At 37.7% G+C, this 17,505-nt stretch overlaps 1 protein-coding gene across 1 annotated transcript in view; it reads left to right on the top strand.

The window, feature by feature from the left end:
- CCDC148 (coiled-coil domain containing 148) overlaps positions 1-17,505 on the top strand; it is a gene marked incomplete at both ends in the record, with an annotated part of 77,021 nt that overhangs the window by 37,788 nt on the left and 21,728 nt on the right. The window contains 2 exons of the mRNA XM_080621997.1: positions 564-702; positions 2,735-2,941. Coding sequence (XP_080478123.1) covers positions 564-702; positions 2,735-2,941 — 346 coding nt within the window. The remainder of the gene's footprint in view (positions 1-563; positions 703-2,734; positions 2,942-17,505) is intronic.

Below are 17,505 nucleotides of genomic sequence, written 5' to 3'. Positions count from 1 at the left end.
CCAAACCTGTGGTACCCTGTTTTTATTTTATATTACTTCTTGCTACTCGAGTTTTCTGAAATAAATAAATTAATACCTCCTATTTTTTAAAAAATGTGTATCTTACACCTTGCTGATGAGTTTGTGGCTGTCAGAAGTTTGTTTCTAAGCTAGTTCACTTAGCTGCACACAGGTAGTTTGACTTCATTCTGATCTTTTATTTAGTGCTCAGGGGTAGAGACTGATCATCTTCCTCCTTTTCACACTGTATTTTATGTGTGGTGTGACTGTTCATTAATCTGATGTTGAGAAACACTGTATCATTCCCTAATAAAAAGCCAAGTTAGAAAAGGAACAATTCAGTCGAATGATGACACAATGAATGGTCACGTTAGAAAAGAAATATAGGTTTGCTTTCCTTCATAAAAGTAAATATAAATTTCTCTGCTTTGATCCAACATCCAGTTTACAGGTTCAGGATTGTGAGCCCATTGAAAGGTTAGGCTTTAAAGGTAAACTAGAACCAAACTCCTCCTTTTCAAATGCTAAATTCTACTGGGGCTGATTGTTTTGCATTTCTGTAGCAACACTGAATGGAATGAAGAAGATCAGTGGATTTTCCAGGCTGTTATCAATCAGTATCCAGGTGATCTTCAAAAGAGGACGAAATTGTGTCTCGATGTGCTGCAGAGATACCTTCCTCACAAATCTAGGCATGATCTGGTCAGTGTTGTTTTAAATAGTAGATCAATTATATAAATTCTTACATAAACCATGTAGCAAACATTTGTATTAAACATGTTTATTAAAGTTTTTTATTTAAAAATTTCTTTATTTTAAACTCTATTCTACACAGTGAAGAAGGGATGTCGCTGTCTTCAAAATACCTTATCACTTCTTCAGAATAAGCACTGTGGAGATTTTATACTTCCACATACACTTACAGCCAAATTCACAGAATTAGTTTGTTAGCATTGCTTTTGCTGTACAGTTTTATAGTTATGTCACGCTATTCTGCTTCTCTTGGTATTTTTCTTTTTTGATGAGGATGTATAGCATTGTTGCACTGTCTAGGAATAGTTATTTTAATTGATCTGTGGCACATATATAGCAGGAAGAGTGAAAAGTTATCTCCTGCTCTCAGGGAGAGGCTATTTTTACATGCATAATGCCTTTCAAATTGATTGCTGATTCCTTTTACACTCCACAGTGAATAAGCACATAGCAGCTAATAGCGAAACCTGTTTCAAGGCCAGAGCTCTTCAGGATGTCATAAGTAAAGCAGGAGTCTTTTTTTATCTCTGCATGTATTTTTAGACCATCTACTTCCCTGTGTTTAAGGAGTGCCTAATGCAAAGGAATGGCAGTGAACTGATACTAATAATTAGCACAGTTTCATAAAAATTATATTTCTTGTGGATTTCAGAACTTTTGCCTCCAAGAGCTAGGCTAAATAATTACGTGTTTTGTACATTGTAGTTATATTTTAAGCATAGTCATTATTAGTGGGTCTCCCTAATTCTTTGAATGTTCATTTTAAAATTTTAAAATTCTAGATTTAAAAATCATAATTCTGCATTGAATCGATACCTCTTAGTATGTATATTAGCGTGAAAAATACAGAAATGTTTAAACAGTGCAAAGAATCTGTTCTTAAAACATTTGTGTTACATTAGAATACTAAACTTGGAGCCTTCTGTGCCTCCTTCTGTCTGTAGAAGAATGAATGAGTCCTGAGCACCTGATCCAGTAGCAGATCACAGAGATCTGTTTTAGAAGTGCAAACTCCATCCCGTTTCTTGCTTATGAGTGTCTCAGCTTTACATGCATGCTAGTGAGGCTCAGTCAAGTTTGGGTAGCAATGGCAGTGTGAACTGCTGATGTGGTGGCGTACGTAGGTTTGATCAAAGAGAATCTACCTTATCTTCCTCCAGCTGTGAGCTGGTAGGAATGTCTCTGAGATGGGCACCAGATGTGTCAGCAAACTCCATCCCCTGCTAAAAGCTTGGAAATTAGCACCAGGAATGGTGCCCTTGAGCAGCTAACTGTCTCTAGAATCTCCTTCATCCTAGTAACTTATGTTTGGGGGGATATAAGGCAGGTTGAAGACTCTAATGCCTTGGTTAGTACTTCCATCAAAGTCTTGAAGCTTGAACGTCCTTGGGAGCCTCACTGAATAAGGCTAAAGAAAGTGTTTTTAAGATTTAACACTTGCAATTTTTGTTAGGTGGTGAAACTGGTGGTGGCAGTATGCTGCTTGGCAAGCTAAAAATCTGTTTCTGAATTTCCTGTTAGGAAAGAAAAAGTGAAGCTAACTCACACCTGTACTGCATTTGTACTCTTGCTTTGTGTTCCTCTAGAGATTGTGATTTGTGACAAAAAGCCTCACCTTGCTGAAAGTGCTCAGAATCTCTGAAGATGTATTGAAAGGACTCACTTACATTTTGTGTACTTTAGGGCAGGAAAGAACTGTTGAATTTAATTTATTTATATTGCAAAAGCATAGTTCAGAACAGAACAGTGGGACAGCAGCATATTGAAATGCCATGTGGTAAAGGCAGGCAGGGAAAGGCTGGAGTGGTATCACCACCTAGCAACGCTGGGGGACTGGCATGTGACAGAATACTTGTGGATTCCATAGGAATATTGGTTATTTAATGATTAAATCAATTATAGTCAAGGTTTGCAAAAATGTCTAGAATTGTTTTATTTATGCATAGTTTTTAAACCTTTCTGAAATGCTTTACTTTTTTAGGTTGTTCATAAGAAAGCGTGGGATCATTACCATTTCATTAAGAGTCGGCGCAGAGCCTTGATATTAGATTGGGCTCAAACTAGGAAAGCCTTTTTACTTAAGGCAGTGACGACTGCTGCTGAAGCCTCTGCTGCTCATGAGATGGAAGTAGTGCTGGCTAACACCAGACAAAAGCAACTGGAGATTTGTGCTGACCTGAAAGCAAAGGTAGGTTCAGTTACAAATCTACCACATACAAATCTGGTCTTACTCATAAATTCAAAACGAAGTTACAGTGTTTAATTGAAGAAAAACTAACTGAAGCTAGTTTTCATCTTCTTTTTACTGGCCTGATGGAATTGTTTTGAGTAGTTAGGAGAAAAAAGCAAACCATAATCTACTGGCAGAGACCAGCATGTTTGTGAAGCTGACTTGCAAATGCTTCCGAAGATGCTCTGTTCCATTACTAGTAAGGATCCTTGTTAGTGTTTCAATTAGCTCTTTACCTTAGTTTGTCTTTCTTTTTTTTTTAATTAAGAATTTTGATTAAGAATTACTCATCCCACTTTAGCCATTACTGTTAGTTTCATAGTATGGATATAATCTCTGTATAAGCTGTGATCACATTCAGTTTGATGGATTTTGAATTTCTGTATAAACTGCAGTCACATTTAGTTTGATGGATTTTGAGCACCATGGAAGAGTTTGAACTGTATGTCAATATTAGAAGAACAAGATTTGTTCTGCAGCTCGCAATATGAGAGACTGTAAGCAAACTACAGGAGTAAAGGTCTGGCACCATATTCCTTGGGTTCCTTTGAAACATTAGCAAATTGCAAGATATTTGTGTGCTTCTGTTTCTTCCTCAACAAAGTGGAATTTATATTTATACTGTCTTGAGGATTTGTTTGTAATTGCTTTTAACACTAGAATCCTCAGAAATGAAAGCGAAATCTTGCATTCATCATCACTACCATCAGTTTTTCAGATTAATGCTAGTCTGTTTTCAGAGAAATCATGAATTTCAGTCTTCCCTTCTGTTTATTTTGAAAAATGCTTTCTAAGACCTGAACAAACGGATCCCATAACTTGTTTGCCCTTGTTATAGAGGCGTCACAATATTCTGAAAGGCAATTTACTGTGTTAAGAGGTGGTGAAAAAAGAGAGATAAAAATGCCTGTGTGTTTTGGTCCTTTTTTTTTTGGGGGGGGAGGGGTGTGGTGGTGGTGGTGGGTTTGTTTGTTTGTTTGTTTTTGTTTTGTTTGGTTTTGGTGGTTTTTTTTTGGGGGGGGTTTAATTGTAAGAGAGTAGAATAAAAGGGGAGGAGCCTGGACACAAGGGGGAAGTGTTATGGTGTTGATGCCTAAGGCATTTGTAAGGGGAATCGTATTTCTGGGGACAAAAGGCATGTTAAGATTTGTACTGCTCTCTGTGATTTTCCACTTGCACAGAAAGTGTGTTACTCTCACTTTACCAACATTATGCCTGTTGCATCCTTTTCAGCAAAATAATGAGCACTTGATTTTGGTTTTCTACAAGTAGAAAAACATAGTAAAAACTGTGATGAAGACTTCTGACGTTGATACTAGGTTTTCACTACAGTAATAATGCAAAAAACCCTTCTGTCTCCTGTTCCTGAAGCCGTCTGTCATAGAAAGGTTTGAATCTAAACACTTCAGGGTTAGAAACTGTCTGAGCTTGACTAAGTGGGGAGTACCCCATTTTAACTCCTTTAGCAGGCTTCCCTGGGGCCTGGTGGAGTGAGGAGGGGTTCTCCACAGCTGGTGTGGTTTTGGGTTTGGTTTGTTTTATGTAGGTCTCCCTTTCTGGAATTGCTATGTGTCTCTTGTCTGCACAATTAGAGATGGAAGGGCCATTTATTCCAGAACTGTGAATTTCTGAGTTGGTCTTTTCCCCCCACTTCCTTACAAAAAGTAACAAGCAAGTGTTTGGAGTACTTTAACATTGCCTCCATGCAGCTTAAGATACCTACTGATGCACTGAACATTGTCTGAAAGTTCTTTGGATTCTGACTTCCTGTTTCCTGTAACCTGGAACTGTTTGAAACTTAAACCTGTTAGGCCTTCGCTTTTCAAGAGTTGCTTTCAAAGGTGGCCTTGTTAAAATGTTGAACAATTGAACAAAAACAATTCACCTGTTTCCCAGAAAAGAGGAATGAAAAAGGTCAATTTTTTCTTTAAAGAAAGATATCACTGTGACCTTGTTTTTATCGGCTCCACATCTGAAGGGGCTAGAGGATGGAAGTTGAAATTTGGCAAGGAACTAGCTGGTTTTCAAAGAAATTATTCTGAATGTATGCATGGGTTTTGTTTGGATTTGATGGGTATATGCATTTGAGAACTCATACTTCAGCCAGTAAACCATTTAACTTGTTTTACTTTAAAATGGTTTAAAAGGGATATCTTTCTGTAAATTTCTATGCTTGAGTTTGTGGGCTTTTTCAAATGAGTTCTTCTTTCTTTGTGTGTGAAAATCAGTTTGTTTCTAATTATAGTATAGATTGAGCAGTGCAAAAGAGAAAATATTCATATGTAACAGGCTATGCATTTTTTTTATTACTGCAATAACCACATGATATCACCTAACTTTTATATAGTTCTTTTCATCTGCGGACAGTAAACCAACAACACAGCAAACAGACTAAATAAGACATTTATTAAAGCTGTTTCAAATGCACTAGAAGCAGCTATGCCACCAGGCCTTGTGACTGACAAGGGGTGATAACAATTAAAAAGTAAAGCAGCAGAGAAGTTAAATTAGTATTTACAGCTCTTTTTTACTTGCAGAAAGGGCTTTCAAATTCTTCTTCCATGTTCTATCTCTCACAAGATCAGTGTGTGTCCTTAACAGAAATCGAAGTCTCTAAGGAGGAATTCGGAAAATCTCAAGACACTCAGGTGAAATAAATCATGAGTGCCATATGGTAATCTTCTGACTGAAATAAAGTGTGAAATGGGTAACACTAGTGAGGATATACTGTACATTCTTAAAGAGGAAATGTTTCTTCTAGATATATATTTTTAACATCCCTGAAGAAAAACGGAGAGTGTTACACTTTCAATGACTGATCGAGAATCACTTATATTTGGTATGCTTTATTCTTCGTGGATTTAACCACTTTCAGGATTCTGTAGTAGTTGCTGTGTAAAAAGTTTCTCTTTCTGTGTAAAATTCCTCTTTCTCAACAACATACTGAAGCAAATTCTTCTATGTCACAAGGTAGTTAAGGAGTGAAGTTGAGAGCGTGATTTTTTTAAAAGGGCCAGAAGGGTGCTACTTCACAGTTGGTGGTTGAAGGATTGAAGTACTTGCTGCAATACATTCAGAAATATAGTCAGGGTACCTGCATGCATTCAAACCATTATTTTGTTTTATTGAATTTATCTTAGAATACTAATAATCCAGTACTTTTATCTTCCTATTTAAAAAAAAAAAAAAAAAAACACTCGAGAAAACCTACACCAGTAGGCAAAAGGACAGCTGAATCTTCTGTGTTTGATGCATAGGGTGGGCTGCTCCTTCCTTAGCATAAAGCTATGTGCCTGCCGTGCCTTTAAATTTTTCCTCTTTCTCTTTTTGTGTTCCAGGATTAATTTCCACTCCAGAGCTAAAATCCCTTGCACACACTGTGAATTTCTGGAGAGCAACTCTTGCATTCCTTATCCTGGCAGAAACAAAGATAAATTAATTTCAAAAGGAAAAAAGTTAGATGGAATTAACTGGGATATTGCAAAATCAGATAAAGCCTGTTGCATATTGCCTTCTTCTCCCTTCCTGCATGATAAGAAGAAAAGATGTGTCAGTAAACTCGGGAAAAATGTTGTATCTCCCTATTGAGCGTGTGGTCAGGTCATTGACTGGAATTATTTGACTGCCATAGGAGAGATCAATATTGAAATATTACAACTGAATGTAAAATAATTGAAAAGTCTGGATGAGCATCAAACCTAGTTCTTTGGCCATAATCTCGTCATTTTGCAGGATTTTTTTTTTTTTAATTTATTTAAGTAGTGGGATATTTAAAAGAAAAGTTTTCGTTTTCAGAAGCATTGTTTATTCACCACTGAGGTGACCCATTCCTTTGTTGGATATGAGAAATACAAGGAAGTTTTAATGATGTCAGTTTTAAATACAGATACTCATTCAGGAAATACGTGGTAAACCTAGGAGTTGTGGGGTGCTGTAGTATGTCTCAAAAGTGGATGTGAGAAAATATCTAAAATTTTCAAATTTGCCAAAGACGAGCCCACTCTGGCTCTGTAGTATGTTGTTAATCCACAGCTGATAAACCTGGATTTATTAGTTTGAGGTCAGTATAGCATTGATGAATTTCATGGCTCTGGAGTCAGATAAAACGCATATGCAGTAAGCTGGAAGCACATGCAAAGATTGTCCCTGCAAATTTTCCTTGCCTTCCCTTTCACCCTTCTTTTTCTCACCCCTGTTTCCCTATACCACGTTCTGTCACATGATATTGTTATTTCTGAATCTATCAACTGCTCTACTGAAATCTTCTCACAATGTATTACCTAGTATTTTGCCTGAATACACCAGAGATTTAAGGGGTTACATTTGCTCTTTGTTATGGTGATGCAACTGTAAGGCCACAATAAAAAAGCAGAAGTATTTTTTATAACTGCACTGTCTCTCAGTACACACACAACAGAAGTAGTTGATAAACCAATTTATGGAGTATGTAGAAAGCAAGCATTCTCTAAATTTTAAGCTAGAAATGAAAAAATAATTGGTCTTTTTGCTAATTAAGGAAAAGTCATTAACAGAATACAAAGACAAATAATCTGATACTCATTATGTTAACCACATTCTTACAGTGTATTTCAGAGGGGTTTAGTAAATACTAATCCAAGAGAAATAGAAGTTCAGGCTTCAGCTATTGCGTGTTTCATAAATTATGTTTGCAGTATAATTTATCACCACACATTCATTCTGCTTCCACTGAAATTGTTATGTTGTAGTTGCACACAACATGCTAAGTTTGATGGTTGTGTGAAGCAATGTGCAAGTGACTGCAGGTCAATGGAGCTATTGGTTTCCCACCTGGGCCACAGGAGTGGGTGTCCTGCACTGTGTCAATTGCATGGGAAGTGTCATAGTTTAAACTACCTTCATGGTTTGCTCTAGCATTATGATTATAACTTATGCTATATAAGACAACATACAAAATGGAAAATGCTTTCTTTGTTGATTGACTGTAACAGATCTGGGGAGGACAAGGAGTGCACAAAGAGCCACACCACTCCAGTGAAGGTAACGGGGCAGTTGGTTAAACCATGGTAACTCTATTATGTGTGTTTCTTTTCATTCTTCTGATAATGGCATAAGTAGCAGGGTTTTGGTAACAGGGGGCTGCAGGGACAGACTAAATGGGAGGAGACCATGGACTGACTTGTCAGTTCTGAGGTTCATTTAAACAATCCATTGCACCCCAGAACTTCGGAGAAGCACGTAGTGCCTCAGGCTGAGACCTGTCTCACTCATTTACCTAGCTGCTAGGTTTATCAAAGCTTGTAGGATCTTAAGTCTGGGATATGCACATATCTGTCAAGTTTCATTGAAATTGTCCATTGATCCCCAAAATTACTTGTGGATAGATAGCTGGACAAGCAGATAGCTCATCCTAACCTTATTTTCTCAGGAGAATTACCTTCTGTCTTCAGGTAGGAAAGTGGCACCTCAGGCAAGAAAAATAATTTGCATCAAAAATTTGACGAAGTAGTCAGGGATCAAAGGAGCTCTTCATACAGCTGCAGAAAGAACTAAAGAGATAATACTGCATACGAAAGGACAGCAAATTTAATTCAGTAGTTGTAAATAGAAATGCAGCATATTTAAGGTTAAGCATGTGTGAATATTTAAGCCTACATAATATTTAAATGTGTTAATACAATGTTGACACTTCTGTTGTCAAGAACAGAGAGATTTCCTGAATAATGTTGACTGAGAGGAAATTCAAGGATAAGATGTGAAAAGTAAACTGCTCACACACTGTCCTGAGCAAAGATGTGATGTGCTTTCAGCTCCGGGGAAGTAAAACTGGTCCTCTATTGGATCACAAGTTTTATAGGTGCCAGTCCTAGTCCTAACAGAAAGCAATGCATCTGTTTACTCTTCAGATTAGACTGAGGATTATGCTCATACGCTTTTCTCTTGTATCCCTTTTTAAGTTTTAAACACTTTTAGCTTAAGAAAATACCTACAGTTCTGTTAATGACCAAACCAGCTACTTTTAACCACTTTCTGATTTTCAATTAAAATTATTCTATAGGTGGGTATGAATTTTTTTATGTAACAAAATTAGCCTTAGTGCCAGCAGCCTTGCTTTTCTCCATTACTTCTTGGAGCCTCTTAGAGATAGCCTATGGAGCACAAGCTACTCAAGAGCACTAGATGAAGATCTACCAGGGATGTGAACTTCCGTTGTTTTTCTGATCACAGGAAAATGAGATTATATTCTGATATTAACAAACAGACTTGTGTATTTCTTAATTACCCAGCTGCCAAATGCTCTACTACTAGACTACTTCTAGGTCTTGCATAAGGCCTTCAGAAGCAGAATACTGCTAGCTTGTGCCATTTGCTGTTGTGTCATTCAAGACCCTGTGGAGTCTGGACATGACTCCAGGTGCTGTTCAGGAGTTTTCAGGGTAGAAGAATTCCCAGGCTAGAGAAGAAGAAATATGGGTTTGGAGTTGAAAGTTACTGGAGATTTCAGACGACCATCTGTTAATATCACAGTGGTTTGTTGTTGGCATACCTGTTGATGTCAGTAACTGTTGATGTCATAAGTAACTTTGTGTAGTAACTGTGTGGTCTCAGGATGTGCTGCATGTTTTGTAGAAGTAATACAGATGAGTTCTTCACCATGATATTGGAGCTAAGTCTTGTCCCCAGGGAAAGTGAGCATCAGTCTTGCTGCTGGACTGCTGAGGGACCTGCTGTTGAAAGTGTTTGCTGCCCTATAATCTGTCATGAGGGTGCTGGGTTTTGTATTTAGAATCAGGTGTTAGCATGGATTTTGAATGCTTAGTATTTGTCAGAGAGCTCATGGCGAGCAGAATTTTGCATGTTGTATCACAGAACAGACAGCAGGCTGTCTGAGCAGCGAGCTGCTTCACCTGCTGCAGGAGGCAGTAACTCATCAATCACTACAGCTCTGCACTACCACCTACTACAGCTACCACCAGTGTAGGAACCAATACGTGGAAACAGCAATGATTCTTGTGAAATATTTCTAAGCGGTGGTGATGCTTAATATGGAACACCCCTTATAAATCTGAACTTTCTTCCACGATAAACTAGTAATTGATATATTGCTATTTTAACATTCATGTCCTTTCATAAGGTTACTGACACATGAGAAGAGAAAAGCAGTGTGTAAGATGCTTATAAAAAATTATTTTCTAGGACTTCCTGATTTAAAAAAATGATGGCTTTTTCACCTTGTTTTGACAAGCTGCCTGTGCCTCTTAATATTTGAGACTCCAGAGAACTGTAATTAGTATGCATTTTAATTTTTTTCCTTTTTATAAGCTCTACTATTCACACCCTGAGGCACCTGTCTCATTATATTTCCATTTAGGAATATATGCATAGTCTTTCTATTCTTATTTTATTTCCAATAATAACATTAATATTTTATATTTCAGTGCATGGTGGGTTTGATTAGTGCAAGCTTTTTCTTATTTTTAGTTGATAGGATTATACATCAGTAGCAGGTCTCACTATACTTCCTATTTTCCTTGGTGATGTCAGCTTTGTTGGGGCAAAATTTGCCTGTGACTTCCAAAGTTTTGGCAAACAAGTTGTTAATTGGAAACAGAAATCCTTGGGAATGCCCACTGTGTAATTGTAGATCTACCTGTGTGTTCTGCACTTCTGAGAGCTGTTGAAACAACTGCACATTAGCATATGTTACCAGTAGGTCTGGTGTTTCCTAAATTACAGACTTTTCACGCATGATGCAAACCATCCATAAGGAGCATATCCAGCCTTTGCTTCCTGTGAGTGTTGAGGCTGCTGTGCAAATGCTGTGAAGGCTCATATGTCTGGGAAAACCTGTAGCGATTCTGTCCTGGAGATGCAAATGTTTTACACCATGCATTCATTTCCTTCTTACTAGTCTCTAGCAGAAAGCCATAAAAGTTTGAGTAGTTGAAGTAAGGTTTGTAATGGGAAATTGTAGGTGAATGCAAGTAAGCTTGAAAATACTTTTTTTAATGAAATGCACTACTTTTCGTTAGTCACCGAATAGACATTTCTGTATAATTAGTGACTTTTAAAAATTGCTTTAGTTTTGTAACATGATTTCTATTGCCCTGTTCCATTTATAAAATATTTAAGTCTATGGTATTTATCATCCTACTAACCCAAGTGGAATTTATGACCTTAACTTTTGTTAACCTTAATAGAAATTACCTGGATGAATCCTTGTTCTTCTGTTGAGGACTACATCTTTAATTTTCTATTTCCCTCTACATTTCCTTCCCCTTTTCTTAAAAATCTTACATTTTTTAATACCTGAGCATGGAAGGGAGCTGCTCAGGCAAGAGACATAGATCAGCATGCACTACTTTTATCTGAAGTATTAACAACTAAGCTATATTGCACATGAAGAGGCTATGCTGCTGGTAATGAAAGTCACCTTTTAATGAGTTTCCCATGTTAATCTTCTACTGATCTCAGTTTGACCTTGCTCTTTGGCTAGTTCTATATTAGAAAATAAAGTAACGACATTCTCTTTTGTGGGGAAATAAGTAGTTTGCCAAATTTATTAAATCATCTTCATCGATTGGATTATGTGTCCATTAGGAACTGATCTGAGCAGAATATCCTTACTGAAGAGCTGATGTCGAAGTCCTGTAATTCTTGTAGCCCATAGCCTTTTGTCACTTAACCACATTTTACATCTGTTTTGCTTAATTCTCTATTTAAAGACACACTAGAAATGCATAGCTCTAAAATGGCCTGCTCTCTGTAAACAGAATGTCTTGGGTCACCAACTTGTTCTGAGACTGCAGTCCTCGTCTTTAAAGTGTGAAGGAAAAATGTCATGGTTGACGTGGTTTGAATTCAAATTTGCAATTAAGAGGCAATTTTTCACCCTCTGTGCCTTGTGTTGTCCATCTGGAAAAATGAAGAGGTATCTCTGGCTTACCATAAATGGGATAACTCTCAATTCTGTATTCAGCAAGAAAGAGGGCAGAGATGATGGCAGTGACACAGTGAAGTTGGGGAAGGAGGGTAAGAAAGGAGAGGAGCTAGTCCTGGCCATAGAAGTGGATTGGTCTGGTTACTTGAACTGTGGACATTTCTTGCTGTGCTTTTGGACTCTGATCCCAAGCTTGGTCTTTCTGTTGAGCTTCATATGAGCACAATGTCAGTAACTGTAGGAAGGCCTTGGGTGACCTAGAGGACCCTAGCCTGAATAAACATGCTACCCAAGCTGCCCAGGCGGTTGTGGAGTCTGCTTCTCTGGAGACATTCAAAACCCGCCTGGACACATTCCTGTGTAACCTTATCTAGGTGTTCCTGCTCCGGCAGGGGGATTGGACTAGATGATCTTTTGAGGTCCCTTCCAATCTGTAGCATACTGTGATACTGTGATAAACCTATGGAAAGAGAGCAGATGTGGATTCCTATGCAATTTGGTGTTCATCCTTTCCAAAGCAGAGTAGTTCTGAATGACTACTTGGGCGCTATCTGGGCAAGGTGAAAAGCTGCTGTACTTGTTCTCCGTTTTCAAGGGCCCCTTCAGTAGCCTAACATCGAGCTTTTCCACACAATAGGAATTTTATTGCTGCTTATACCAGTTTTTGGGGCAAATGACATGCACCATATAACACAAAGCTCAGGCGGTCTGTGCTGTCCCATCTGTGAAATATGAAATAACACTTAATGGCTACTGTTGGGATTTCCTACCCACTTTGCCAAACTAGTTAGAAATATGGGACAAATGTATGCAGATGCATTCTCTGATTCTTTGTTTTATGCTTAGGATTATTTTTTTTATATATATATATATAATTCCTTTTAATAGTATTTGAATCTATAATCATCTTCTAATCACATTCCAAAATTTCTGACCATGCAACCCTGATCGCTGCAGCTGCTCTTGCCTTCAGTCACATGATGAATCCATCACAAAAATGCTGGTTCTTTTACCAGTGCTGGAATAGCATTCTCTTGCATATTTCCTCAACTTACTCATTCAAATTTTGTGGTAGTACTTTTGCTATGTAGCATCTTCATTTGTGAAAGTATTTTTCTTGAAGAGACCCTCTGAATATTTTTCCCAGGCATCCTTAGAATGACTTGTGAATGTTTTGAAAAGTGGGGAAAAAAAGTGCAAACCATAATAAAAATAGGGAAAGGTGTGCAGAAATGTTTCAGAGATTAGGAAAGATCTAGGAGATTCTGAAAGTGTGTTGGGATTGAGTCATTTTTTTAAGGTTGTGAAAGAGTGAGCTAGAGAGATAGTGGTGGGGATATCATAGGATTTTCTTTTTATGCCTTTAGTTATGACAAACAGTACTGACTTTATCACATAATTATTGAGAATTATTGCTTAGAATTTGAATTCTAGCAGCTTATTTTGTCTGTGTAGAACAGTGTAGCCTGCAAGAATACTGATCTGGAGCTCTGTGTAGTCATTCTCGGACACTGTTCCTCCTGGTCATTTTATGTCCTTGTGGTTTGTAGTGTACTTTTGCCTCAGTTTTCAAAGGCCATTTTTACTCCATGCATGACCTTCTCTACACCAATCAGTTGCCCCATGCTCCTATTTTCCTAGCTGTACATTTCAGCTGCTAGAAGGAGCTTGATGCCAACTCTCTTCTGTCACCCTAGGCAGCTTCAAGATCTGCTTATAATGTAAGTCAGTGTTGCTTAAAGAGAAAACCTTGCTTAGTGCTGATGTGCTGATTTATTGGGTTTTCCCAAGGAAAGTATCTCAAAACTTGCATTGTCATCATGTATCTGTAGCATGAAATACATGGTAAATATGTTATTACTATTCAGATGTTAGAGTGAAAGAATTCATTTATTACTTTAATTAGTTTGCAGTGTACTTTACATTATTGTAATATGCAATATTGAAATAATGATCAGAAAATAGGTATGTACACATTCTGTTTAGCACAGCAATTTCATAATTCACTTGGCAAAAGCTCCTCTAATAATACATGAACTGTGAAATGTACTTGAAATGCCAGTTGTAATTAAAAACTTTCAAAACTTAATGTTGGCAGCACTTGTTTGTAAGCTTCTTTGTGAAACAGGCAATTGAGGATCCAGGTTTCAGTGTGTTTTCAATATTAGTTTAACTACTAGGATTTTTTTAATATTTAAACAGAACATTTAGTGTTGACACAGTAAACTCTACCCTTCTGATTTTGCACTCCCAGGAATGAAAGAATGCAATCAAGAACACATCAGGTTTTTTGTGCATTCTGTGGACTCAGACTACTGCCTTACTGAGTCAGAATTATGGTTCAGGGGTTTTTTTATTGTTATTGCTCTTCTGATCTGCATGACCCTGCCTCTGGAGGAAAAAGCTGATGAATACAGTGGGTTTTCTTGAAAAGCTGAAATAATGAATGCTGGAAATTCAGCATCAGGTAGTCAGCTTTAAACAGCAAAGTATAGAAGTATGGAAATATGTGCCATGTGATCCCTCCATTATTGTGCTCCATTTCCCTGTCTGCCCTAGTGGTGGTGGTTGTTTTGCAGCAGCACCCAGAGGCTCTCAGATAGGACTGGTTTCCCAGAGTACCATGTGTTGTACAGACTCACAACAAAGCGTAGTTTGCAAGGCAAATAGAGATGCAGGCTGAGTTTCTCTAAAGGCAGTCCACTATACCCTTTGTTATTATGAGTGAAGATAGTCTAGCTCCTGTTCTTTGAACCTCTGACAACATGAGCAGGGGACTGGTTTAGGAACCTTTCCATTCTTGCCACTGCCATTTTCTGTGGGAAGTGCTCCATGAGAAGTTTCCCTTCGCAGACAGGCTGGCCCACAAAATGAGTTGAGGCTGTGGGACAAAAACTACTGTTTAACACAGAGAATGTGGCTTAAAAGTGAAATATATTGGCCTTTGAATCAGGTATTGAATTACTACTTTTTGGTATTTCTGACATAATAAAATACATTAATTCAGCTCAGCTCCACAAAAAACATTTTATTCTATATGACTTTAACTCTTCATGTGGGGAAGACATGGCATAATGCCAGCCTACTGAATCACATTTTATAAATATTTTGCAAATAGTGCTTTTCTGGTTTTCACAAGTTTTTCCTTTTTGTTGCAATTATGAATAATTTTTTAAAGGAAGTGACTCCTCTTTTGCCTTAATGAAAAGGCATGGATTAGATAAATGAAGGAGGCGCAGGGATAATGTAAACTACCTTCATATGCTGCCTACAGGAAAGAATAAATGGGTATTGTGGGAAAGTATAGTACAATTAAACTTTCCTTGATATTCTTATAACCCATTTTCTTGATTAGCAATAGGCTTGTGCATTCAAAAAACCTAACTAGATAAAAATAGAAAGCAGATTGGTGTGTTACACTTGCCATGCAAACAACTGCTGATCAAAATAAATGATTAAGGAGGTTTGAGATGATTTTAGACTAGATTAGTATCTGTATCTGCTTACTGCTATGTTGTTATTGGCTTTCCTTCAGTCAGTTATCGTCTTGACACTTACTGCTGGACCAATCCTATTCTCAATGTCCACTACCAGTCGGTAGTTCCCCTGAAGAATCAGTTAACTGCAACTTTTATTGAAACCAATTTAGTGGGCACACTATGCTTTCTAATGATTGCAATCAAACAACTAAAAAAGATCCCTCATTAATAGGTAAATTAATATCTAGAGAAGACCAGTAAAGGATCAAGAGGGTTCTCAGAGTTGGAGAAAACAAGCTGCATGGAATGAGCCCGCTTACTGCATATATATCATTATTGAAGAGAGTTTGAAAGGAATGTGAAGCAGGATGTAGGAAAATGCAAGCTTAAAAAAAGCAATTCTTTTGTCACATAGTTTAACTGTTACCTCATTTCAGCCCAGCCAAGAAAATCTCATTGATGTTATTACAGAAGTTTAAAGTTCCTTCATATGTTTCTGTAGTTCAGCCTAGCTCCAATCAGAGCCAGGCTTTCAGCAGATTCATTGATTTTTTTGTTGGCTGTTAAATTTTAAAGCTTCATGTATAAGTTTTTGCTTCAGTCTGTTTCAAAAGTGAGGTAGAAATGATTAAATGATGTTCCACATTTATTTTCAAAACATTCCTTTTAAGTTTATTAGTGTAGCAAGTGAAGGGTAACTGAAACAATTTACCATTTTGTTTTAGATTCTTAAACTCCTAAAATGCACCTGCAGGCTGCTGTCAAACTTGCTAAATAAAAATCTCTATTTAGACAAAGACCTTGTGTTACGACTTTCACGTGTGTGTGTGAGTTCACTCAGGTATTACAGCAAAGCTCCAGAAAATAGGATCTTATAAAAATTGATACATTGACTCTAGTTGTCTCTTAGCTGCTAGTATGGTCATCTCATGTAACCCGTGTTCTATTATTGTTACATCTTTCTGTTTCAGTGGATGGTTTGAAATTGTAACTGGCTGTTTTCTACAAGTGATACACACCCCTCTGCTGACACTTCCCTCAGAACTTGCTTGCTTTAGGATGTGGAGCTGCCATAGATTTCTTAGTCCACTTGATGGACTTCTTATTCTTGTATGGCTTAGAACCAGTCAGTTTGTCATTCCTGCTGCATGAGACAGGCCCAAACCCACTGGGTTCCTCTGTAGGGTCCATCTAATAAACCTCTGCTCTGTAGCAACTTTTTTCTGAAGTCCTCCTTCATCCATGTTCATTCCTGTTGAGCTAAGCAAGCTGTTTAGATCCTGTCTAGCGCTGAATTTGTTATCAGTGTCAGAACTATAGAAAACCCTGAAACAAAGGTCTAAATACATCTTGTTCCTTATACTTGGCTGTTCCACACCTTCAGTGTCTCTGTTCAGAACTTGGAAGAGTTTAGCCAGCTCTCCCAAGAAAGCCTGTTAGATCATCTTACCTGCTTTATTTTCCTGCCTTTTTGGTAGTGCCCCTATGCTGAACTACATCACAAGAATCCTTGCTTTGCATGTTTCTCAAGAAAATGCATTTCTGTTATGCCTGAAAATATAGCTGTCTGATTCTTTTTCTTGAGACTTGCTTAAGTCTTACAGCATCTACTTGTCAACTTTGTGTTTTTAACTTATGAACAAACTTAAGGAAATAAGATCTCGCATTATAGGAGAAGACTTCTTTCCCAGAACTGATAGGGGAACTGGCATGGGAGAATGATGAACTATAGAGAAAATATGTTCCTCTACACCAGAGTAATTCTTTGACAGTAAAGACAGTGGGCAGCAGAGAAGATGTTCCGAAGTGAATGTCTGGACACTAGACCATGTATGGAGATAGACACCCTTCTGCCTTTTGGTGATTTTCAAATGGAACAGCTACTGTGTCAGGGAATGAGAAGACCCTGGCTCAAGCCAGTCTAGAAATAAAGATGTTATTTTTAATTTTGAGGACAGGTGGGTACAGGTCCCTGCCTCAAAAAGTGTTTCATTATTTCTTTATTACTGGAACAAGTCCAGCAAAGGACCTTTAAGATGAAGGTCACTTCTCCTATGAGGAAACGTGGAGAGAGCTGGGACTGTTCAGGCTGGAGAATAGGGGGATCTCACCTATGTGTATAA

Source organism: Psittacula echo (assembly GCF_963264785.1).
Source record: "Psittacula echo genome assembly, chromosome: 6".
NCBI classification, from domain to species: domain Eukaryota; kingdom Metazoa; phylum Chordata; class Aves; order Psittaciformes; family Psittacidae; genus Psittacula; species Psittacula echo.
Note: the sequence above shows the minus strand (reverse complement) of the source record. Positions and strands in the feature narration are given on the sequence as shown.